This window comes from Armigeres subalbatus, chromosome 3 (genome assembly GCF_024139115.2).
Source record: "Armigeres subalbatus isolate Guangzhou_Male chromosome 3, GZ_Asu_2, whole genome shotgun sequence".
In the NCBI taxonomy this organism is placed as follows: domain Eukaryota; kingdom Metazoa; phylum Arthropoda; class Insecta; order Diptera; family Culicidae; genus Armigeres; species Armigeres subalbatus.
This window is the reverse complement of record NC_085141.1, coordinates 192079537-192103578: the sequence shown is the minus strand read 5'-3', so window position 1 is coordinate 192103578 and position 24042 is coordinate 192079537. Positions and strand designations below refer to the sequence as shown.

The following is a 24042-nucleotide window of genomic DNA, read 5'->3' as shown; positions in this document are numbered from 1 at the left end:
CTAGAAGTTACGGTTAGTTAATGGTCGGGTCTGAGCTGACGACCGATCATAAATAGCTTACATGTCTTTACTTGATCATACTGACAAGGATAGACTGTGGTTTAGAGTTCAATTTTCGAAGCGTGAATGTAAACCCGGATAAAAAATATCATTAAAATATCATAAATTTTATTGTTACAACACCATTTAAAACATAGGTTTTACCATTGAATATAATGGAATTTTGACAATAAAATCACATGAGAAATAATGGTTTTCCACGATAAAATGAATGGTAAATGGGACTTTTACAATAAAAAAGGGGGGTTGTTATGTATCTTTACAATAAAAAAATCGAAAATTTTCCATATAAAAATCTGAGCAAAACAATTGATTTAACGGTTCTTCAATGGGATGATTTCGAGCAACAAAACAATAGAAAACATTGTGTTTTAAATGTTTTCAATTACTGTTTCTATTGTTTTACAATAGAAATACAGTAGGATTTAGAATACATTATACTCCAACATTACAATAAAAATACAATACAATTAATTGTTTTATAAATTATTTTATTTTTAATATAATTTCAGTTTAGTTCAAACTTAATTTTTACTCATTTTACCTCGCTTTGCTGTTACTTGGCCACGGGTACATAAACGCTGAAAGTAAATGAAAATGTAAATTATAAAAGAATGTTAGTTTTATTAGAAAAAGAACGTCGAGAAGAAAAGATAAAAAATACCTACATCAGTATATCCCGTTGGTGAGATTGGCCAATGATAACCACTGAACGATCTTGAGTCAGTGAACGGCAAGCACCAATATTTCATCATAAGCTTCATTTCTGTAAAGGAACAAGGATACATGTTATCAGGTATGTCATCAGGTATTATGATGATACAATTTTTATTTATTTTTTGTTCGGGATGAACCACTGCGTCCATTATGTACATTGAACTTTTGTAGTATCAGATTACGATTACCGGTGGTAAATATAAGCCGTTTGCCAGCGCAGTATTCATTTTCAAAAATATCACTTTACCGGTCGCTACTAAACGCGCTGATAAAACAGTAGCGCAGCTGACAGGTGACCAATTTTACAGCGCGATCACGGCGCTGCTATTTGGTGAACTATCAAATGTCAAACGCCACCATGTCAAATGCCACCGGTACGGAATGCAGCCACCAAAATGATAACCGAAAATAGTGACCGATGCGAAAAAGTTTGACTAATCTAAAATGACAGCACGGCGATGATGATCAAAATACTCGCGCCCAGTAATGATGCTCTAACGCGTTCTAATACTTTAGATACTTACTGTGGGATGACGCCATTTTTTTTTACAATATTCCACTTATTTGCACACACGTCTGTTCATCTGAACTGTAATCTCCAAACTGATCCGACTCATTCTCCATCCTTGCTTTTTTTTTCAACCCCGATACTAGTGCTTGCTATCCATCCTACTCAATCTTTAGAAAGCTGTTTGTTTTTCTCTCTCTCTCTCTCTCTCTCTTCCCGTCGGAAAGCTTTCCGCCATTTTTTTTTAGAAAGCTCTTTATACGAACGGCCCTGTTCCCAATTTAATTAATATGCCGTGCCGAAACTTTTTTTTTTATTATTATTATTATAAATTTACCATCAATCTACAATTTCCCTCTCCTCTACTCTCTAATTGATACTAACACATTTAACCAAATCAGCTTGTTACCCTACAATCAGACTATGTACTAGAAAAAAATATTTACGTTACGCTTTTAAACAAACGTCGTATATTTTGTTTTATTAATACAACAAAAAAAAACTGTCCTTCTATTTATAATAATACAGCTTGCTAATTTCACCGAAGAATAGATTACTGTGCAAATATTTATTTAGCCAACATATAATGTTACACGAAGAAAAAAAGTACCCAAAATTGAGTATTTTTAAACTTACTTTTGAGTTATTTTTTCTCTTCTCTTTCATCCACTCTTTCTTTTGTTGTCAAAAACAAAAGAGCCAAACAATCCAACGACGCCAGTTCAATACGGGAAGCCAATTTCGAGTTTTATTACCTGAGGTCGAAATTGAGTGAATTAAACTTAAATTTGGGTCAATAAATTTTCCGTTGGGTACTTTTTTAACATGGGAGTAAAGGCAAACTACTTCGACCCTACTTACTCAATTTTGGCTTCCCGTACGGATGTTCGAGGTTGGGTGAATTAAACTCACTATTGGGTAGTTTATTTCATCCGTGTACATGACCAACTGCATGGACATTATTTTTCGCATACCGAAAAAAACAGCTTTTTTTTTTTTTTGCTTATATCTATCTGAGAATATGAATAATGACAATTGTCTTACATAGTGTTTTTTTTATTTACTTAACCAAAAGATATTTTAATTACCAGATAAAGATTGTCGCTTCGGTTCCCTTTGTTCTGCTGTCCGAAACATGTGTAATATTGCGCATAAGCCCCAAAATTTTATTCCCACCTTTGGGTTTCCGCGCCAAGCACTCAGCGCCAGACTCGGCGACAAGGAAATAGTGGTCAAGTTGGTACTCCTGATTTTTTGACAACTGATGTCGATTGGTTGTGTGAGTGCACCGGTGTCAAAAATAGAGCTTTTAGCTGAAAATTTAGTTGTCAAATGCACATTTTGACAGAAATATAGATGTATGAGTGAATAAAATGTGCAAATGCTCTATCGCGGAAGCAGTCGCTGAAGACAAGTGTCAATGGTTTCAGTGACGAAACGAAAAGTTTCAATGCAAAAAGCAATAGCTAATCGTATGTATTTTTTTTTTCTTCTTTGACATTTAGATCCCCTATCCTCGCCAGCAAAAATGTTTCGGACAACGACGACATCGACAATGTTTATCCCACCTTCTGAAATATCTTTTACTCAACCCTACTCATGATTTCGAATTTTCTAGCATTAACGATTGCCTGTAAATGATTCTCCGTGCTAGGTAAAACTCTGATCTTGATATTTCTTATTGAAACACATTTTATTTTCACGATTTCATGCCTTTTCGTTGCTGTTCCGACAGGTTATGACAGTTTTTCACTCCGCCGGTCTTTGGTTATAGTGTTGCTAGTTTGTAACATATATGGTGGTTGCCCCCTCGGTTGATATGCGCGATAAAATCGATAAAAAAACGATAAATAAAACATTTGTCTACTTTTGTTTGCTGCTACGTTTTGAAAGGTGTGAAACGAATCCAGAAGTATTTTGTTTGTACCGAACTAAGGTATCCAGATTTTGATATTTAAATGTGTAGAGCATGGTGCAAAATGTATACCATGAAAACTCTATAACTACATAGCCGAGTATGACCGAATATCATCATAGTAATGTCCCGTGGTGATTAATTTTATTACCAACACAAATAAATACGCCAATCTAAACCTTTACCGTATAAGTTACTCACGCTCATTTGAATCTACTCAAAAGTGAGTCAAAATGACTCACTTTTGAATTTTAATGCAAATGTCAAAAAGTGAGTAACATTATATTTAGCAGGTGAGTCAATTTTCACTCACTTCCCATAATTTCATCTTTTACTCACTTTTGCGTAATTAATTGTCTCAACTGTCGAACTGTTTGAAAAAATTTCTCGTGCTTTTATAAAGTGTATTTTGTGATAACTGAAATGTTCCGGACGTGAATACGATATTTATTTATGGACAGACATTGGCGCAGATGGACAGACCTGGCGGTGGTGATCCGGCTGGACATGACCAGCAAGGATTCTCGCAGAACTGGCAGTTTCGCAGCACGATCAAATATCTTATGGTAAGGAGCTGTTCCATAAAATTTTTGGCAACGGAGGATTCTATTCCAGATTCCTTGATTTCTCAGATTCGCGATATGGCTTTCCGGGTGCCTAGGAATCAATGATGAACTTGACCTTTTCCCATGCCCGCGGTGTCAACAAAGACATGGACGTTATTGTGGTGGATTCATGCCCCAAATCTTCCGGATCACGATATGAACCGGGCACCAAGCCTTCAAAGAGCAGACGGTTGAGAGATAGCGTGTAATCGTTCCAATGTCAGCCAGCGTTTAGAACAGGCGATACGAAACAAAGAACTATTCATTACATTCAAGTAAGTTTTTAAGTACCTACTGAGCTGAGATTTGAGTACGCATGTTAGTAAAAGCAACCGACAATTATATCGAGTTTGTAAATCGTTTGAGGCATAATGAAACAAATGCGTTGTACCCATTGTATCAATAAATGCGTTATGAAAATAAATATATATTTTTTAATTTACAGCGCAGATAAGAATCGCTACTTCCGCCAAGACGGTATCGATGTACACACCGATGGAAACATTTTCCCCTCACAAACGGTCGTCGATGGTACAGAAGGTGCAGGGCGTCTACGAAGATCAGACAATCCAGGTGGTGCCGGTCACATCTTCGCGCACCCGTCAAGGGCCTTTCACGGGTCAACAGCGTTAGCTATTGTGTTCACGTGAAAACCCAGATCCCAAGTCTCAACCAAGCTAAGCAACAAGCACAAAGTAATGATAAAGGTTAGAACGTTTAGTTCCGATAAATGTTTTGAGTTTATTATAATTTCCTCTCGTTTCTTATTTTTAGGCGTACGCAGAATTGGAAGAAGATGGTCCCGGTCAAATCGTTCCTTGGTGACGAAGAAAGTGAATTGATCGAGAACGAAATCACTCAGTGCCCGAATGATGATGAATTTATCGTCTACCAACTATATTTCTTATGTAAACTCTTAGCATTATGTACTGGTACATGTCACTACAGTTATACTAATGACACACTGATGGTATTCATACCATGGTACAAGTTGTACCACTAGTGTGTCAGCTTGTACCATGCTGGTACAACGTGGAAAACCATGGTACAATATGTACTAGGGTATATAACCGTGGTACTTGTACCACCAGTGTGTCTTTAGTATTATATTAATAAATGATTTGAGTTAGGCGAAAAGTTATTCCGTTTATTAAAATCAAATTCCATTCCATTGCCAAGCGCAAAACATTTTCAAAAGTGAGTAAGATCTACTCACTTTCAGCTGAATAAAAGTGAGTAAGTCTTACTCTAATTTTGACATATTGCTGCATTACTCGTAAGTGAGTAAACATACGGTTACTCAAAAGTGAGCTGTTCCACTTTTTTCCAAAGTGAGTCGAATTTGACTCACTTTTGAGTAGATTCAAATGAGCGTGCTTGTCTCTTTGTCCTCGTCCCATCTCAGCTCGTCCCGTTTGCAAATTAAATTTTTTCAACCTTGGCAGTTAGATTAATTTTCGGGAGAAAAAATGTTCACCAACCTAAGACTTAGTATCCGAACAACAAATGGAAACCGCCGGAAGCAGAACCTCGTCTATCGCCGATGCAGAACTGACGGAAAAGGCGATATGGAATTACCGGAATAACCCAGGCGATTAAAAGTTCATCGGAGAACCAAGATTGGAGGCTAAGAACGAACCTAAAAATATTTACAAGGAAAAAAAACAGACGGGCAGCTAGAACAAGGAATTTTATACGGTAAATCTATTTTATTGTCAATTTTATGTATCGAAACAGTTTATATTTAAGCACTTAGAGTGTCATATAACATGACAGTGGTTAACACGTTACCGGTTGATGCTTATAGGTAGTAAAGTTGCCTGTGGATAATATAGATGTTATTCGAAAACGTAATGAGTTTATTTTGAGTGGATTTAACTTAAATCTAGATTGCTTTGAGAATAGGTCGTATGTGCAAAAGAGAGGCTCTCTTTGTTCACGCTCTCTTTCGCTTGTACATAAGCTAATTTTGCATATTTTGCCACATTTTCACTTCAGAACGCTAGACAAAGCTATAATCTTTAGATATCTGCCAAGAAATCTGAAGTAAACTTTATTATAGATCTGTAATAATCGAAAGAGAATGGAGGCAAAGAGAGACTCTCTTTTGCACATACGACCTATTCTCAAAGCACTCTAGAAATATCAATTGATTTACCTGACAGCAATTCCTTACTGATAAACGCGATACATGAACATGTCCCTCAAACGTTCTGGTTTTCGAATAATGCGTTTTGGTCTCGATATTGTCTTCTCCGAATCAGTTCCGGGTTCATTCAAACACTTGGTCGATTCCTCATCTTCTGGTGGTGGATTTATGCTTGCACTCTTTATCGAATCATCACCCTCCGTGAATTCGTCATCAAATATAGGTAGTCGCTTGAAGTCTTGAACGTTACGCGAGTAAAGCACTCCTCGATCGCTCCGTACGATCACCTTAGCACCATGCCTTGAAATAACGGTGTAACGTTCTTCGGAAAACGCTGGATCCGTCTTCGTTTTCTTTGGAACGGCCATGAGTACTATATCACCAGCAGAAATATCGGACGGCCTGGCCCCTCGTTCGTTGTCCGCGTACAGCTTGCTTTGCAATTTAGCATTTGCATCCCTCTCCCGCACGTCATCTCGATCAATTTTCTCCTGTTTTGAGCTCCAGAGGGCTGGAAAGGTTCCCCTATATTTCCAGCCAACTAATAACTCAAAGGGAGTAATGCAAAGTCTAGCGTGCGGTTTTAATGTGTTGTGTACATGGACATATTGTTGTAGAGCCTTCTTCCAACTTACACCTTCCAGTTTAGCTGCCGTAATTGCTTTCGTTATGCCCTGGTTTTGGCGCTCTACTGCTCCATTGGTTTGTGGGCATAACGGAATGGACTTCCGGATCTTTACTCCCTTTGTCTCCCAAAAATCGACGAATTCACTGCTCTGGAATGGGGGCCCATTGTCGCTTTGCAGCGAAAGCGGAAGTCCCCAGGTAAAAAATATTTTCTGCAGAGCTTCATTTGTATTTTTAGCATCAATGGACCTCATTTCTACTACCGAGATAAAACGAGAATATGTGTCTACCAAGACCATGAACTCGCCATATCCACAACCAGGAATAGATAGAAAGTCCACCTGAAGGATTTCCCAAGGTCCTTCTGGGAGCTCGCGACACGAGAGAGGAATGGGTGGATTTTTTCTAGAGATCGAGATACACGTAAGACATGTTCTAACAAATTTTTTTTTTATTATTATTATAAATTTACCATCAATCTACACTTACCACGGTACAAAGTCCTAGTGATCTACCGTTGCCCAGCACCAGAAACTGATTGGAAAAAGACACTTTCTGCACCATACAGTTTCAACAGACGTTTAAGCTCATACATTTGAATTCGATTTTCTTGTGTAAATTTTCAAATCTAAATACGTTGGAATTGCATAGCACGCTAGCGCCGCCTACACAACTTATTGCTACATGAAAACTGACGTTTTGCCATATCGCCTTCTATCTCACCCACGTTTGCCACCCACCGAACCATGGGAGCAAAACAGAAACACTCAACAAAGATCTCCCGCACGGCCGCAAAAATCATTTTTATTTGAATAACTTTACAATCGACTTCAACAATGTAGCTAAGCGAATCGCTTTACTTGCAGTTTTTACCACGATACAGTAAAGAAATTGTGAAGCTGCGTGTATCCATCTGTTACCATCTTTTCGGAACTTTTGCGTTGGCTCTTTTACCTAGATCCTTTCACATGCGTGTATTTTTTTTTGGCGATTGTGATTCAAAACATGTGTCTGGACCGAAAATTGTAGATTTTTTCCATTGCAAAACCAGTCAAGTAGGACATGGAATTTAAAAATCAAAAATAACCCTTCCTGAGTTACAAATTTCTTGCGTGCTGAGCATTTTTCGATTCATTTTTCAACAGCGCGTGTGTGCGGGATCATGCATTTTTATTGAGTCCCATCGAGCAGATCCGATCAAGAAACTAAAAGATTTTGACGAAATCAAAAATCAAAACAAAACGACAAATAACGTTGGCCGGGTTTGCCGTTTTGACATGTGGCGCCATCTCTTCGCTTATTGCCACTTGGCAATCCGACGGCCATGTTTTTTACACAAGTTAGTGAGTCGAACTCGAACGTCTGTCTGCGGTTTCATTATTTTCGGGCCCCCTTATTTTCTCATACTCGGATTCTGCATACCTTATCGTTTTCTTGTCAAAACTCTTTTGTACAATTGTATTAGTGAACACTTTTTCTTTCTTTTTTGTGTTGTCTATTTGACGGCTAAGACCGTTAAGATTTTCTCAGTCCGTTTCTTGTCGTCGCCGCGTCGTCGTCGAGGTTTTCTCGACATTAATTTTATTTTTTTTTGGAGTTTTCGGAGTTTTTGGAATCAACGATGGAATCGCAAAATTATTCCCAGGTACGTAGTTTTACACTGGCTTCATTCATACCGTTTTGTACATGACACATTTGGTGCGGGTGTGAATCTTTTTTGACCGCAGCACCCCGTAGAAGGCACGACTTCCACAGATGATTATTGTGCTTCCAGTTGAAAACCGAAGTGAGCTCTCGCGACGATTGAGTTTTTCCTTATTTCCTGATGTCGCAACTGCATTGCAACTGGTGCGCATCTATACCACCGCCGTGCGCCATCATGCGCACTAGTCGCGATGCAGTTGCGACAAAAGGAAACGGAAGAAAACTCGATTGTCGCGAGAGCTCACTCCGGTTTTCAACTCACTGAACTCAAACATCAGCATCTTAATATATGATTTGTCATTCCCTGCGCTTTCAAACAGCATCCTTCCGTTTTCATATGATGAAAATATACGAATGAGCAATCGTCAAGATATTGGATGAATATCATCAATTTTGAGGGTGGTTATATTTCGATTACTGAACTTAAATAAAAAGCATTTCACAGAAATATTTCCAGTATTATAAATTCAGTAGAAAACCGAATTATAGCCGCTATCAAAATTGGATTTTTCTCACAATCCATACGTTAAATCTAATTTCGGAAGTGGTGCGCTGTATAGCACATCACCAAATGAAAACAGCGCACCACTTCCGAAGTTGGGTTTAACGTATGAATTATGAGAAAAATCCAACTTCATTAGCGGCTATAATTCGGATTTGCACTTTTCTTGTTCACGTGTACGTGAACAATATAACCTTCTTTGTTGTAAATATATAAGTATCAACTTTAACTTTTGTGATCTTTTGAATTTTTGCTTTATGTCAATCGAATTCTGTAATGTTTTACCAACATGCTATTTTTCATTGTATTATCAAATCTCATCTTTTTTTTTAATATTCATGTCTTTTTAAGGAAACCAGTGTACCATTCAGGTATTTGAATGCAGAAGAATCGAAAACAAGAGCGATTGTTGTCAACGATTACATATTTCACGTTAACAGGAAAACATCGAAAGCCACATTTTACATGTGTAAGGAAAGATCCGCTTGTCGAGCCCGATTTGTCGTAAGGTCTGTATTAAAGAAAGTCTTTAACATACCCGAATCAAAATGTTTTTTTTTTCAGAGGGCGGGATGGGTTTTTTAAATATAAGGAACACACCCATCAGTCGCATGCCCTAGAAATAGCGAAACATGAGCTGAAACAACTTCTTCTGCAGTCCTGTTCAAAAACATTCGATAGTTATAGAGAAGTTTTTGACAAAGTCTGCAATATACCAGAGTAGGTGCATTTCTTCATATTCTATTTTTAGGATAAATAATAGATGTGTGTGTGCGTTTGTGTGTGACAAAAATCATGCTTTTATAAGCGATGTAGGACACAAAAAATACATAATAAATCTCTCTTATTTTAGGCACCGTTTTGCGGCATCCCACATCACGTATGAAAGCGTGCAGGCCTCCATGAGAAATGCCAGACTTAAATGCTTCCCTCGTACACCGACATCGGCGACAGACTTTGACATGCTCATGAAAACGGAAAAGGCAGCCGGGTTCCGGACCATATCCGGAGAGTTATTTTACCATGGCTGTGTCGGAAACACTGTATTTTTTATAGTACCTGCCACTATGAAAGCGCTGCAAAATGCATCATCCACAAAGCTTTATTTTGATGGAACATTTAAAACGAAGCCCTCGATGTTTGCCCAGCTGTTCATGGCATATGCGCAGATCGGAGCAAAGGTAAATTATATTTATGCTGGTGTACACAGTAATACTAATGACACACTGGTGGTATTCGTACCATGGTACAAGTTGTACCACAGGTGTGTCACCTTGTACCATGCTGGTACAACGTGAAAAACCATGGTACAATATGTACTAGGGTACATAACCGTGGTATACCACGTGCCGTGGTACCGTGGTACCATCAGCGTGTCTTTAGTATAATGACATCTTTAGTAGAGTTTGTTGTCCTAGTAAAGTTAGGAAATGAAATTTAAGTTTTAAAAATTCGAACAGTTTCGTTAAAAAAAAATATAACAGGAATACTGCTCAGTTGTATTTTTGCACGAATTTGCAACTGAATTTACACGAGTTATAGGGGAAAGTGGGGCAAGATCGCCATTTGGGGCAACAGCGAACGTTGATTATGACTTAAGTGAGCATTATATTCACCGTCTAAGACGAATTAAGTACTGTCCATTTAATTCCACCAGTTAATTTTCATCATCTTTGCAGATACGTATTTCGACCACAACTGTGTGATCGTCTTCAGTGTCTCGTACTTGACTCGAAGTCGTGAACTCGAAGTTAAATTCATTAAAAAAAATCATCATAATAGTTTCTGCCTGAATCAGAGATGATTTAAACAACTGATATGGCTTTAATCGTAAAACCCAAATTAATCCACCTAGCGGTGATGGTGCCTGTCTCGACCTTCGTAAAATGTGTGTGCTTGAAAGTAGATGAGCTAGTAGCTAGGAGTAAAAAAGACTAATTTCTTTGTCCGTTCTATGAAAACCAAATTATTTATGGCAAAGATATTGTAGATCCAGTTGAAAACCGAAAATCATATTTTGTCCCATTCTCGAATGTCGCAACTGTATCGCGAGTGGTGCCCGACTATGGCACAGTTACGCACTACTCGCGATGCAGTTGCAACATCCGGAAATGCGATAAAATGCAATTGTCGCGAGACCTCGGTTCGGTTTTCAGCTTGATCTACAATATGCTGATAAGAATTTCGACATTTTTGTTTCCTTTTCCATTCTTTTTGACGTACATACCCCTGTTTTATTTTACCCAGTCATATATTTTAAGGATATCACTTTTGGATGTTAGTTGAACTGAAGCTCCGACTACACAAAAAGAAGACGAAAATGTCATTCCCATCAAGCAAGCGGAGGGCAATATTTGTTATGATATAAATCTCATAACCGTCTTTCTGCCAAACTCCCGTATGAAGAGGGAGGGAAGTGTATCAGTGTGGAAGCATCCGATAGTTCGTTTTCGGAAAGAAATTATAGCCTTTTGGTACAACTTTGTTGCACAAGAAAGGCAAAAAGTATTTTGGCCATAATTTCTAAGGTAATAGTCCAATCTGGCCAACTTTCAATAGAAAATAATAGAACAGGATTCCGCGTCTAATGCAATTTGTTGTGAGTAAATCGGTTGAGGGTAAGTCCATTAAAAGTCAGCTAGACTTTTTTACTCGCTTTTTTATAACACATAGTATATTTTGGCCATAATTTCTGTACCCATGGTCCGATATTCCAAATTTTCACTAGAAAACAATACGACAGGATTCCGCGTCGAATGAAACTTGTTGGAATTAAATCGGTTGAGGATAAGTTCCAAAAAAGGAAGCTAAACTTTTCGCACTTTTGGTGCGCGCACATATATAGAGACATCATCTTAGTGCGTCGAGCTGAGTCGATTGGTATATAACGCTATGGGTCTCCAGGGCTTCTGTAAAAGTTTGGTTTTGGAGCGAACATACAGCCTTTTCGTATAAAAAGGCAAAAATGGTGTTTCGGCCATAACTTCCGATCCCATAGTCCAATCTAGCCAATTTTCAATAGGAAAAAATGGGAAAGGATTCTGCGTCGAATGCAATTTGTTGCGAGAAAATCGGTTGAGGATAAGTGCCTGAAAAATGAGTGACATTTTTTACGCGATTGTTACGTATAAATTGGTATTTTAGCCATAGCTTCCGATACCATAGTCCGACCTGGCCAATTTTCAATAGGAAACAATGGGAAAGGATTCTGCGTCGAATGCAATTTGTTGCGAACAAATCGGTTGAGGATAAGTGCCTGAAAAATGAGTGACATTTTTTACGCGATTTTTACGTATAAATTTGTATTTTGGCCATAACTCCCAATCCCATAGTCCGACCTGGCCAATTTTCAATAGGAAACAATGTGAAAAGATTCTGCGTCGAATGCAATTTGTTGCAAGCAAATCGGTTGAGGATAAGTGCCTGAAAAATGAATGACATTTTTTACGCGATTTTCACGTATAAATTTGTATTTTGGCCATAACTTCCGATCCCATAGTCCGACCTGGCCGATTTTCAATAGGAAATAATGGGAAAGGATTCTGCGTCGAATGCAATTTGTTGCAAGCAAATCGGTTTAGGATAAGTGCCCGAAAAATGAGTGACATTTTTTGCGTCGTTTTGTGCGCGCACACACACACACACACACACACACACACACACACCGAGGAAACCGAAGACATCAAGGGCCGAAAAGAAGGCCCAGGCGAATGAGGGTAGCAAGAAGTCTAGGGTAGGCGCCAATCGCTCCAGGGGCGATGCCCTAGTCATCACGGCGGACGAGGCTAAGTACTCGGATGTTTTGAAGGCGATGATGAGTGACGTCAAGCTCGGTGAACTCGGCGCCGACGTACGTCGAATAAGACGTACCCGGATGGGCGAGATGATCCTCGAGCTAAAGCGGGGCGTCTCGCAAAAGGGCGCCGCCTACAAGAAGTTGGCGGAGGAAGTCCTAGGCAAGACGGTCAAGGTGAGGGCACTCACGACGGAGGTGAATCTAAGGGTTAAAGACCTGGACGAGATCACCGAAGTCGAAGAGCTCGTCACGGCACTGCGGTAACAGTGCGAAGTGGAGGCGTTCACCGCAGCCGTTCGGCTACGGAAAGGTCCGGCAGGGACACAGGTAGCATTAGTTCGGCTACCTGCAGCGGACGCCTCCAAGGTAGTCAAGTTAGGGAGCGTCAAGGTGGGGTAGTCGGTATGCCCTGTGGGCATATATGAGCAAGTTTGCTTCAAGTGCCTGGAACCGGGGCACAAGCAATGGGACTGCAAAGGCCCCGACAGAAGCAAGCTCTGTCGACGCTGCGGATTGGAGGGACATAAGGCACAATGCTGCACGAACCCTCCCAACTGTTTGATCTGTTACAGCAAAGCTGCGAACAGCAAGCACCCCATGGGGGGTTCAATGTGCCCGGCGTTTAAGCGTGCTGCAAAATTACAGTGCAGATAACGCAGCTAAACCTGAACCACTGTGATGCAGCCCAGCAACTGCTGTGTCAGACAGTTGCTGAATGGGGGACGGATATCGCCATCATAGCAGATCCTTACCGGGTACCCGCCAGGAACGGTAATTGGGTCACCGATGGGTCTAAAATAGCGGCGATATGGACAACGAGGAAATACCCAGTCCAAGAGTTGGTGTCTTCGACACACGAGGGCTTCGTCATTGCCAAAATCAACGGGGTCTTCTTCTGCAGCTGCTATGCGCCTCCTCGATGGTCGATCGAGCAGTTCGGTCGAATGCTAGATTGTTTGACGGCTAACTTGATGGGGCGTAGGCCGGTGGTGATAGCGGGGGACTTCAACGCTTGGGCCGTCGAATGGGAAGCCGATCCACGAATCAACGGGGCAGATCCTGCTAGAATCACTGGCCATGTTGGATGTGGACTTGGCTAATGTCGGTACCAAAAGTACCTACAGCTGGAACGGTGCCGAGTCGATTATCGACGTTACGTTCTGGAGCCCTTGCCAATCGAGTAGTTCGAACTGGAGGGTAGATGATGGCTACACTCCCAGCGACCACCTGGCGGTTCGCTACAGTATCGACTATACGACCAGCATTCAGCGGACGGAAGAAGGGGCGAGGCCTAGTCCTCGTATGTGGAAGACATCATACTTCGACGACGAGGTGCTTAAGGAAGCGCTCCGCCGCGAGCACAATACTCTCGGTCTGAGCGGCGAGCAGCTGGTAACAGTACTCTCGCGTGCATGCGATGCCACCATGCCTAGGAAAGTCCACCCTAGGAATGGGAGACCACCGGCTTACTGGTGGACTCAAGCAATTGCGAACCTGCGCCGCGCCTGCCTACGGGCAAGGAGGTGGATGCAGCGAGCACGCACAGAAGAGGAGCGTGTTGAACGACGGGTGGCGTTCGTGGCTGCTAGAGCCGCTCTGAAGACTGAGATTAGATCAAGCAAAAAGCCTGCTTCGAGGGCCTGTGTCAAAGTGCCAACGCGAATCCATGGGGTGACGCCTATAGGGTCGTAATGGCCAAGACACGTGGGGCGATGGCCCCTACAGAGCGGTCTCCAGAGATGCTGGAGAGGATCATCGCGGGGCTCTTCCCACGTCACGACCCAAGTCCCTGGCTTCCCTTTGTGGAGCTGCCACGGGCCAGGGTGGCCGACGAGGGAAGAGTAACGGTGGCGGAACTTGCAGGGATTGCACAGTCCCTTAGTGTAGGTAAGGCGCCAGGACTTGATGGTATTCCGAACCTGGCCATCAAAGCGGCCATTGCCGAGGCTCCGAGATGTTCAGATCTGTTATGCAGAGATGCCTGGACGAGGAGTCTTCCCTGAAGCATGGAAAAGGCAGAGCTTGGTCCTATTGCCAAAAGCGGGAAAACCACCGGGGATTCGTCGGCATATAGACCAATATGCCTGCTTGATACGGCAGGAAGGTGCTCGAGAAGATCATCCTCAACAGGTTGTTGATACGCACGGAGGGTGCGGATGGTCTATCGAGTAACCAGTTTGGCTTCCGAAAGGGTAAGTCGACCGTAGACGCTATCTTGTCGGTTATCAAATCCGCGGAGATAGCTATCCAGCGTAAGAGGAGGGGAGTTCGCTATTGTGCAGTAGTGACTCTCGACGTGAGGAATGCTTTCAATAGTGCCAGTTGGGCAGCTATTGCGTCTTGGAATTCCCGAGTACCTGTACAAGATTCTCGGAAGCTACTTCCAGAATCGAGTACTGGTATACGACACGGAGGCGGGTCGGAAGTGCGTTGACATAACCTCAGGGGTTCCGCAAGGTTCCATACTGGGTCCGGTGTTATGGAACGTCATGTACGACGGTGTCTTGAGGTTGAAGTTCCCGGTGGGCGTGGCAAACGTCGGCTTCGCTGACGATATTACGCTGGAGGTCTACGGCGAATCGATCGAAGAGGTGGAGTTGACTGCAGCCCACTCGATCGCAATTGTGGAGGAGTGGATGAGCTCCAGGAAGTTAGAACTGGCTCACCACAAGACTGAGGTGGTTGTTGTTAACAACCGAAAGTCGGAGCAACAAGCGGTGATAAGGGCAGGCAACTGCACGGTCACCTCTGAACGCTCCATCAAACTCTTGGGGGTAATGATCGACGATAAGCTCACCTTTGGTAGCCACGTCAATTACGCCTGCAAGCGTGCCTCCACAGCTATAGCGGCATTGTCCCGGATGATGTCCAATAGCTCTGCGGTTTATGCCAGCAAGCGCAAGCTTCTGGCTAGCGTTACTCTGTCCATACTGAGGTATGGGGGGCCAGCTTGGGGCACGGCCCTGCGTATTAACTGCTACAGAACGAAGTTAGAAAGTACGTATAGGCTCATGTGCCTAAGAGTTGCGAGCGCGTACCGTACCGTGTCGCACGATGCACTTTGCGTCATCACCGGTATGATGCCTATTGACATCGTTATCGGTGAAGACATAGAATGCTTCGAAATGCGCGGCACGAGAGGCATCCGTAGGACTGTCAGGTTGGCCTCAATGGTCAAATGGCAGCGTGCGTGGGACAGTTCCACTAAGGGTAGATGGACACATAGGTTGATACCGGAGATAGGTACGTGGGTCAAGAGGCGCCATGGGGAAATCACTTTCCACCTGATCCAGGTCCTTACAGGCCATGGTTGCTTCAGACAGTACCTACACCGGTTCGGACACTCGCCCGAGTGTCCGGTGTGCGTTGGTTTAGAGGAAACGGCGGAACACGTGTTGTTCGTGTGCCCGCGTTTTCGCACAATGCGTGACCACATGCTTGCCACATGTGGTCTGGACACTACCCCGGACAACATAGTCCGGAGGATGTGTAAAGATGAAGTTGGCTGGAACGCCGTTTTATCGGCTATCGTCCAAATCGTCTCGGAGCTACACAGAAGGTGGCGCGTGGACTCGATGAATGGCTAGTTCAGGCGCAAATAAGAGGTGGTCCAAGGGTTCGGAGTCGGCTTCATGGGTCATACTGGTGCCCTGTGGTCGAACTCGATCCTTTTATCGAACAAGTGGCCGCGTGAAGAACAACATGGTATCGTCGCTTTCGCGGCGTCGGTCAACCGGGTGGGTTCCGAGCCCGAGGATGGAAAAGGATCCTCGTCAAGGCTGGGGCAGGCGTAGGCACCGCGTCGGCAAGTCCCTCTGTGTGCTGGCGAATAGGCCCTATCGCAGAAAGGTCAATTTGGGGTGCACGCGGCATCATCATTCTTGACACCCGCCGTGCAGAGAGAAGCAGGCGCGAAGTCGACCCTGCCCACCTTCCGAGGACATAGGGCGTGATAAGGCCACCTGGAAAGCCGGCAATGCGCTGGCACGATACCATGGTGTTCTTCTAAAAAAGCGAGTCACGATGTTCGATGCTGCAAGGACACGCAGCTAACCTCGAGGGTGCGTCATGCACTGGCCCCCCTTTGAAGCATTATTTTCTGGTTGTACCGAAGGGACGATGGGCTTGGCGGCAATGGAAACGGTTTAGCTGGTCGGGGATGCAGTCCTGCCTCCCTCATTGGAGGTGGCCCCTAACCCAGCACTTCCTGGTCAACCCAGGATGTCTGTTGAGCAGATCCCCCCTCCATAGTTTAGGAACACACACACACACACACACACACACACACACACACACACACACACACACACACACACACACACACACACACACACACATACACACACACGCACACACAGACATCACCTCAATTCGTTGAGCTGAGTCGATCGGTAGATAACACTATGGGTCTCCGGGACTTCTATAAAAAGTTTGTTTTTGGAGCGATCATATAGCCTTTACCGTATACTTAGTATACGAGAAAGGCAAAAATATCTTTAGGCAAATTCAGATATCGTCGTAGAGCCAGAGGTCAACAAATCAACATGAAATACGACATTTTCAAGCGAAACATCATTTGAACACAATCCCTAGAAGTCCAAGGAATGTGTCACCCGTTCTAAATAAATTCAGCACGCTTTTTGGTCCTCGCTCGTCTTGCCCCGAGGGGGTGGCCATGTCGCACCATATGATAAATATAGGCATCGTCGGTACAGAACATTGTTGATGACGGATAGTTTTGGGCGCAGTTTAACCATCACCAGATAGTGGTCAGAGTTGATGTTAGCGCCACGATAGGCTCTGAACTTTACAAACGAAATTTCCATATTTCATGATGCTGAAGACTTTATGCATATTCCGCAATTAAATACAAACACGTTTATATAATTATCGATCAGATAATCCAAAGAAGAACAGAAAAATCTCAAAATTAAAATGTAATGGTCTGTAAACAACATGACCAGTACCTGTCAAAAGTCATGCATGACGTCATTGTGCAATGAAGTACAGTATCCCCCCGCTTATCCGGAACTCGCTAGTCCGACGACTCGTTAGTCCGTATCTCGCTAATTCGGAATTTTCCGGAATAAAAAGAACCAAGTTCGAGTTGGAAACATTCTCGATTCCCTGGGCATATTGTTTCCATTGTTCTTGCCACACAAGATACATACTCACGCAATGGCGGGCATAGAAAAGCTTTCAATTAAGGTACTCCGGGGCAAGTGGGACCTAAAAAAACGCTAGTTCAGCAAAATCGTTAGCGCATACTTAGAAAACAGGGTATTTCAGGACATTAACCACGGATACATCATTATATGCTTCCGATTGTTGAAGTGTAGACGTGTTGGAACCCATTTATTCAATATCTTGTAATTGATATTGACAGAAATAAATTTACCTGTAGGACCCACTCACTCCCTCAAACGTGGCAAGCGGTTTATACTGTCGAACGAAATTAATTTGAGGAATGTAGATATAATGTTCATATTACACTCAACCCTCTTTTTACGTCACTTATTGGGGGGACGTAAACCGAATGTGACGTAAAAAGAATTTTTGCTGAAATTTCTAGTATTTCACTTAATTTATTCATCGTGAGGATACTTTCAAATACATTAATTTGCGTCTTGCATAAGGTATTATAATATCTCTCCAAATCCAGGCATATGAGATGTTATAAGATCTCCAAATTGTCCTGAAGTTTGAATCAAATGATCTAATGAATCAACCAAGGCTTCCATGATGTCCCCAGTCTCGGTGTTAACCCAATTTTGTCCTCCGATTACTTGTCTTTCACTTCCGCCTTCAATTCTTGCATGTATAATGTTGTAAGATCTCCAAATTGTCCTAGAGTTTGAATCAAATGGTCTACCGAACCTACTGAGGCTTGCATGATGTCCTTAGCCGCGGTATCATCCCAATCATGCCTCCCGAATGTTTGTCTTTCACTTGCGTCCCAAGTACATGTATATTAGATGTTTTAAGATCTCCAAATTGTCCTGGAGTTTGAATCAAATGGTCTACAGAATCAACCAAGGCTTCCACGATGTCCAGAGCCGAGGTGTTAACTCAATTTTGTCTTCTGAGTATTGGTCTTTTACTATCGTCTCAAATACAGGTATATGAAAAGTTGTAAGATCTCCAAATTGTCCTGGAGTTTTAATCAAATGGTCTATCGAATCAACCAAAGCCTTCATGATGTCCTAAGCCGTGCTTTCAACTCAATTATGTTCTCTGAGTATTTGTCTTCTACTTGCGTCTTAAAACAAGACATATGCGGTGTTGTAAGTTCTCCAAATTGTCCTGGAGTTTGAATCAAATAGTTTAATGAATTAACCAAGGCTTCAATGGTGCTCCCGGCCGCGGTATCAACCCAATTATGTCCTCCGATTATTTGTCTTCACTTACGTCTCAAATTCAGGCATATGAGATGTTTTAAGATCTCCAAATTGTTCTGGAGTTTGAATCAAACGGTCTACCGAATCTACTGAGGCTTGTACGATGTCCTCAGCTGTGGTATCATCCCAATCATGCCCTCCGAGTATTTGTCTTTCACTTGCGTCTCCCATGTATATGAGATGTTTTAAGATCTGCAAATTGTCCTGGAATTTGAATCAAGTGATCTACAGAATCAACCAAGGCTTCCATGATGTCCGCAGCCTCGATGTCAACCCAATTTTGTTTTTTGAGTATCGGTCTTTTACTATCGTCTCAAATACAGGTAGATTAGATATTATAAGATCTCCAAATTGTCCAGGAGTTTGAATCAAATGGTGAAATGAATCAACCAAGGCTTCTATGGTGCCCCAGCCGCGGTATCATCCCAATCATGCCCTCAGAGCATTTGTCCTTCACTTGCGTCTCAAGTCCATGTATATGAGATGTTTTAAGATTTCCAAATTGTCCTGGAGTTTGAATCAAATGGTCTACAGAATCAACCAAGGCTTCCACGTTGTCCAGAGCCGCGGTACCAACCCAATTGTTCTCCGATTATTTGCCTATTACTTACGTCTCAAATCCAGGCATATGAGATGTTTTAATATCTCCAAATTGCTCTGGAGTTTGAATCAAACGGTCTGCCGAATCTAATGAGGCTTGCACGATGTGCTCAGCTGCGGTATCATCCAAATCATGCCCTCCGAGTATTTGTCTTTCACTTGCGTCTCAAGTCCATGTATATGAGATGTTTTAAGATCTGCAAATTGTCCTGGAGTTTGAATCAAGTGATCTACAGAATCAACCAAGGCTTCCATGATGTCCTAAGCCTCGATGTCAACCCAATTTTGTCTTCCGAGTATCGGTCTTTTACTATCGTCTCAAACACAGGCATATTCTATATTGTAAGATCTCCAAATTGTCCTGGAGTTTAAATCAAATGGTCTATAGAATCAACCAAAACCTTCGTGATGTCCTAAGCCGTGGTATCAACTCAATTATGTTCTCTGAGTATTTGTCTTTTACTTGCGTCTCAAAACAAGACATATGAGGTGTTGTAAGCTCTCCAAATTGTCCTGAAGTTTGAATGAAATGGTGCAATGCATCAACCAAGGCTTCCATGGTGCCCCAGTCGCGGTATCAACCCAACTATGACCTGCGATTATTTGTCTTTCACTTACGTATCAAATGCAGACATATGATATGTTTTAAAATCTCCAAATTGTTCTGGAGTTTTCATCAAATGTTCTGCCGAATAAAACTAGGTTTTCACGATGTCTCCAGTCGCGGTGTCAACCCAATTTTGTTTTCTGAGTATTAGTCTTTCTTTTGATTTACAAATTTTAGTATGTAAGACGTTGTAAGATCTTTAAATTGTCCTGGAGTTTGAATCAAGTGGTCTACCAAATCAACCAAGGCTTCCATGATTTCTTCACTCACGATATCAACTCAATTATATTCCCCGAGTGTTTGTGTTTCACTCGTCTCAAATCATGGCATATGATGTGTTATAAGATCTCAAATTTGTCCTGTAATTTGGATAGTTTGCGAATTGCGCCTCAAATTCTGACATGTAACATGTTGTAAGATTTCTCAATTGTTCTAGAGATTGAATCAAATGGTCTACCGAATCAATCAAGGCTTCCATTATGTCCCCAGCCACGAAGTATAGACTTCACAGATTTCTTCGATGACCTGGAATGGAATAATTGTTGAATGCGTATCTAATATGGATCTATGGATCAAAATGGGATGAAACATTTAGAAATAATAATCCTGTAGACCTAAAGACCTGTACTCCATGACTTTCTTAAATTACCTGGAATGAAACAATATTTGAAGAGGTATCCAATTTAGTCCTATGGATCAAAACTGGTATGAGCATTTTTTTAAGACATGACAGCCTTTTGGTTACACGTGTTGGCCGTAAAGCTTATATTTCAGGGATGGATGATATTCATGGATGCTCTGCAATGGAACAATAGTTGAAGCATGGGCAGGCCCATATGAATTGACCGAATTTAGTCACAATCAAATTGCTACAATCATCCCTACAAACATTTTAGTTTTAGGCTGATTTTATAGAAGTCATGTAGAGCAAATAATGGTTTTCATGACCGTTATAAAACTAAAAATAATCCTTGGGATGTTTGTCTGACTAGTGCTGCTCGGGTTGTTACCACAGCTAGGGACATCATTTAGGCCTTGGTTGATTCGACAGACCATTTAATTCAAACTCCAGGACAATTTGTAGATCTTAAAACAACTCATATGCCTGGAATTGAAACGCAAGTGAAAGACATATACCCTGGAAACATAATTGAGCTGATACCACGGCATGGGACATCATGGAAGCCTTGGTTGATCCGGTAGACCATTTGATTCAAACTCCTGGACAATTTGGAGATCTTACAACATCTCATATGTCTGGATTTGAGACGCAAGTGAAAGAGAAATACTCGGAGGACATAATTGGGTTGATACCGCGACTGGAGACATCATGGAAGCCATTGTTGATTCGGTAGACCATTTGATTCAAACTCCAGAACAATTTGGAGATCTTAGAAAACCTCATATGCCTCCATTTGAGGCGCAAGCGGAATACAAATACTAGGAGCACATAAGTGGGTTATTACCACGGCTGGGGACATCATGAAAGCCATTGTGGATTCGGTAGACCATTTGATTCAAACTCCAGAACAGTTTGGAGATCTTACAACATCTCATATGCCTGTATTTAAAATGCAAGTGAAAGAAAAATACTCAAAAGACATAATTGGATTTATACCGCGGCTGAGGGCATCATGGATGCCTTGGTTGATTCGGCAGACCATTTGATTCAAACTCCAGGACGATTTGGAGATCGTACTACATCTCATGTGTGTGGATTTGAGACGCAAATGAAAGAAAAATACTCGAAGTACATAATTGGATTGATATCGCAGCTGGGAACATAATGAAAGCCTTGGTTGATTCGGCAGACGATTTGATTCAAACTTCAGGATGATTTGGAGATCATAGAACAACTCATATGCCTACATTTGAGACGCGAGTGAACGACAAATACTCGGAGGACATAATTGGGTTGATACCGCGGCTGGGGACATCATTCACATGATTCAAATTTCAGGACGATTTGGAGATCTTACTACATCTCATATATCTGGATTTGAGACGCAAGTGAAAGACAAATACTCGGAGGACATAATTGGGTTATTACCTCAGCCATGGACATCATGGAAGCCTTGGTTGATTCGGCAGACCATTTGATTCAAACTCCAGGACGATTTGGAGATCGTACTACATCTCATGTGTGTGGATTTGAGACGCAAATGAAAGAAAAATACTCGAAGTACATAATTGGATTGATATCGCAGCTGGGAACATAATGAAAGCCTTGGTTGATTCGGCAGACGATTTGATTCAAACTTCAGGATGATTTGGAGATCATAGAACAACTCATATGCCTACATTTGAGACGCGAGTGAACGACAAATACTCGGAGGACATAATTGGGTTGATACCGCGGCTGGGGACATCATTCACATGATTCAAATTTCAGGACGATTTGGAGATCTTAGAACATCTCATATGTCTGGATTTGAGTCCCAAGTGACAGACAAATACTCGGAGGACATAATTGGGTTGATACCGCGGCTTGGGACATCATGAAAGCCTTGGTTGATTCGGCAGACCATTTGATTCAAACTCAAGGGCAATTTGGAGATCTTAGAACATCTCATATGCCTGGATTTGAGACGCGAGCGAAAGACAAATACTTGGAGGACATAATTGGGTGGTTACCGTGGCTGGATACATCATGGAAGACTTGGTTGATTCGGTAGACCATTTGATTCAAACTCCAGGACAATTTGAAGATCTTAGAACAACTCATATGCCTACATTTGAGACGCAAGTGAAAGACAAATACTCGGAGGACATATTTGGGATGAATCCGCGGCTGAGGAGTCTAGGGAATTCTTGGATGACCAGGAAAGGAACGGCTGCTTAAGGCATATTGAGTTTGGTTTAATAGATCATATGGAGCATGAACCATTAAAAAACAGAGATAACAGCCCATCGGTTACGTGGGTAGACCTCAAGACCTATTTTCCAGGGAATTCTTGTATGATCTGGAACGGAATTTGGTTTAATATATCAAATAGGGCATAAACCATTTTTTACAATAGATAACGGCTCTTTCGCTACGCTTGTAGACCTTAGGTTCTTGGTTACGCGTGTAGACTCCAGGAAATTCTTGGATGACCTGGAACGGAACAATTGTTGAAGGCAAATGATGAATATACAAAGCATCTACTTTGTTCTTTGGGTTTCTAAGACTACCTTCTTATAGGCTTACTTTTGGATGTCAATAATGTTTCAAATTCTTTTTACGTCACGTGCCGTAAAAAGGGTGCCGTAAAACGAAGTGACGTATAAAAAACTGCCGTAAAAAGAGGGTTGAGTGTATTTCTAAGTTGTAATATTTTCAAATCATGGATGGAGGTTTATTACTTCTCGGACCTTTGTTTTTACAACAAGAAAGGGATTATATTGTTAGCACATATAAAAACAAGACAACAGTCGGTTTCCTTTTTAGTTGGCTGTTGTCTCGCTTTCCATTACCTTACTTTCGTACAAAATGTTTTATGTGGAAAGGATAAGCAAATCTTTGTTCACTTTTCGAATGAATATTTCTCTGTTTAGAACACAAATTATTACATAAATCAGTACTTCAAAAGGAACGTTTTTATTCAGGCGATGCGCAGTATTGTAAATTTGTAATAGAACGAAATTGCCAATTTATGTCTAAAGCAATTCATTTATCTGAAAATCTATAAATCTGATGCGAAGTTTGAAAATATCAAAACACAAGACAAAACCTGTTGACTTATTGTAAAATAAATAGATTATTTGCACTGTAAACGAAAAAAAATCGCATAGGTAATTATAAACATTGCTTTTTTTAAGAGAAAGATAATTTTCAGAATGTAAAATTCACATTTGGTAATCAACCGTACAAT

At 41.7% G+C, this 24042-nt stretch overlaps 2 protein-coding genes and 2 long non-coding RNA genes across 4 annotated transcripts in view; 2 read left to right on the top strand and 2 right to left on the bottom strand.

Annotated features, from left to right (window-relative positions):
• Positions 1–147: 147 nt before the first annotated feature.
• Positions 148–1396, bottom strand: LOC134219630 (uncharacterized). The gene is made up of 3 exons (XR_009981620.1): positions 1302–1396; positions 729–826; positions 148–641 (listed from the first exon to the last, which is right to left on the bottom strand). It is a non-coding gene; the product is annotated as an uncharacterized LOC134219630 (long non-coding RNA).
• A 2191-nt stretch (positions 1397–3587) lies between these two features.
• On the top strand, positions 3588–4701 carry LOC134227056 (uncharacterized). Its single transcript, XR_009983602.1, has 4 exons — positions 3588–3766; positions 3833–4080; positions 4251–4512; positions 4580–4701. It is a non-coding gene; the product is annotated as an uncharacterized LOC134227056 (long non-coding RNA).
• Positions 4702–5977: 1276 nt separating this feature from the next.
• LOC134222205 (uncharacterized) lies at positions 5978–6835 on the bottom strand. Its single transcript, XM_062701348.1, has one exon. The coding sequence runs from the start codon at positions 6833–6835 to the stop codon at positions 5978–5980; it is 858 nt and encodes a 285-aa protein (XP_062557332.1).
• A 1285-nt stretch (positions 6836–8120) lies between these two features.
• The window catches only part of LOC134219629 (uncharacterized), a 29368-nt gene continuing 13446 nt past the window's right edge, over positions 8121–24042 (top strand). Inside the window, exons 1-4 of the mRNA XM_062698418.1 lie at positions 8121–8226; positions 9139–9296; positions 9352–9507; positions 9641–9968. Coding sequence (XP_062554402.1) covers positions 8203–8226; positions 9139–9296; positions 9352–9507; positions 9641–9968 — 666 coding nt within the window. The 5' untranslated portion in view covers positions 8121–8202. The remainder of the gene's footprint in view (positions 8227–9138; positions 9297–9351; positions 9508–9640; positions 9969–24042) is intronic.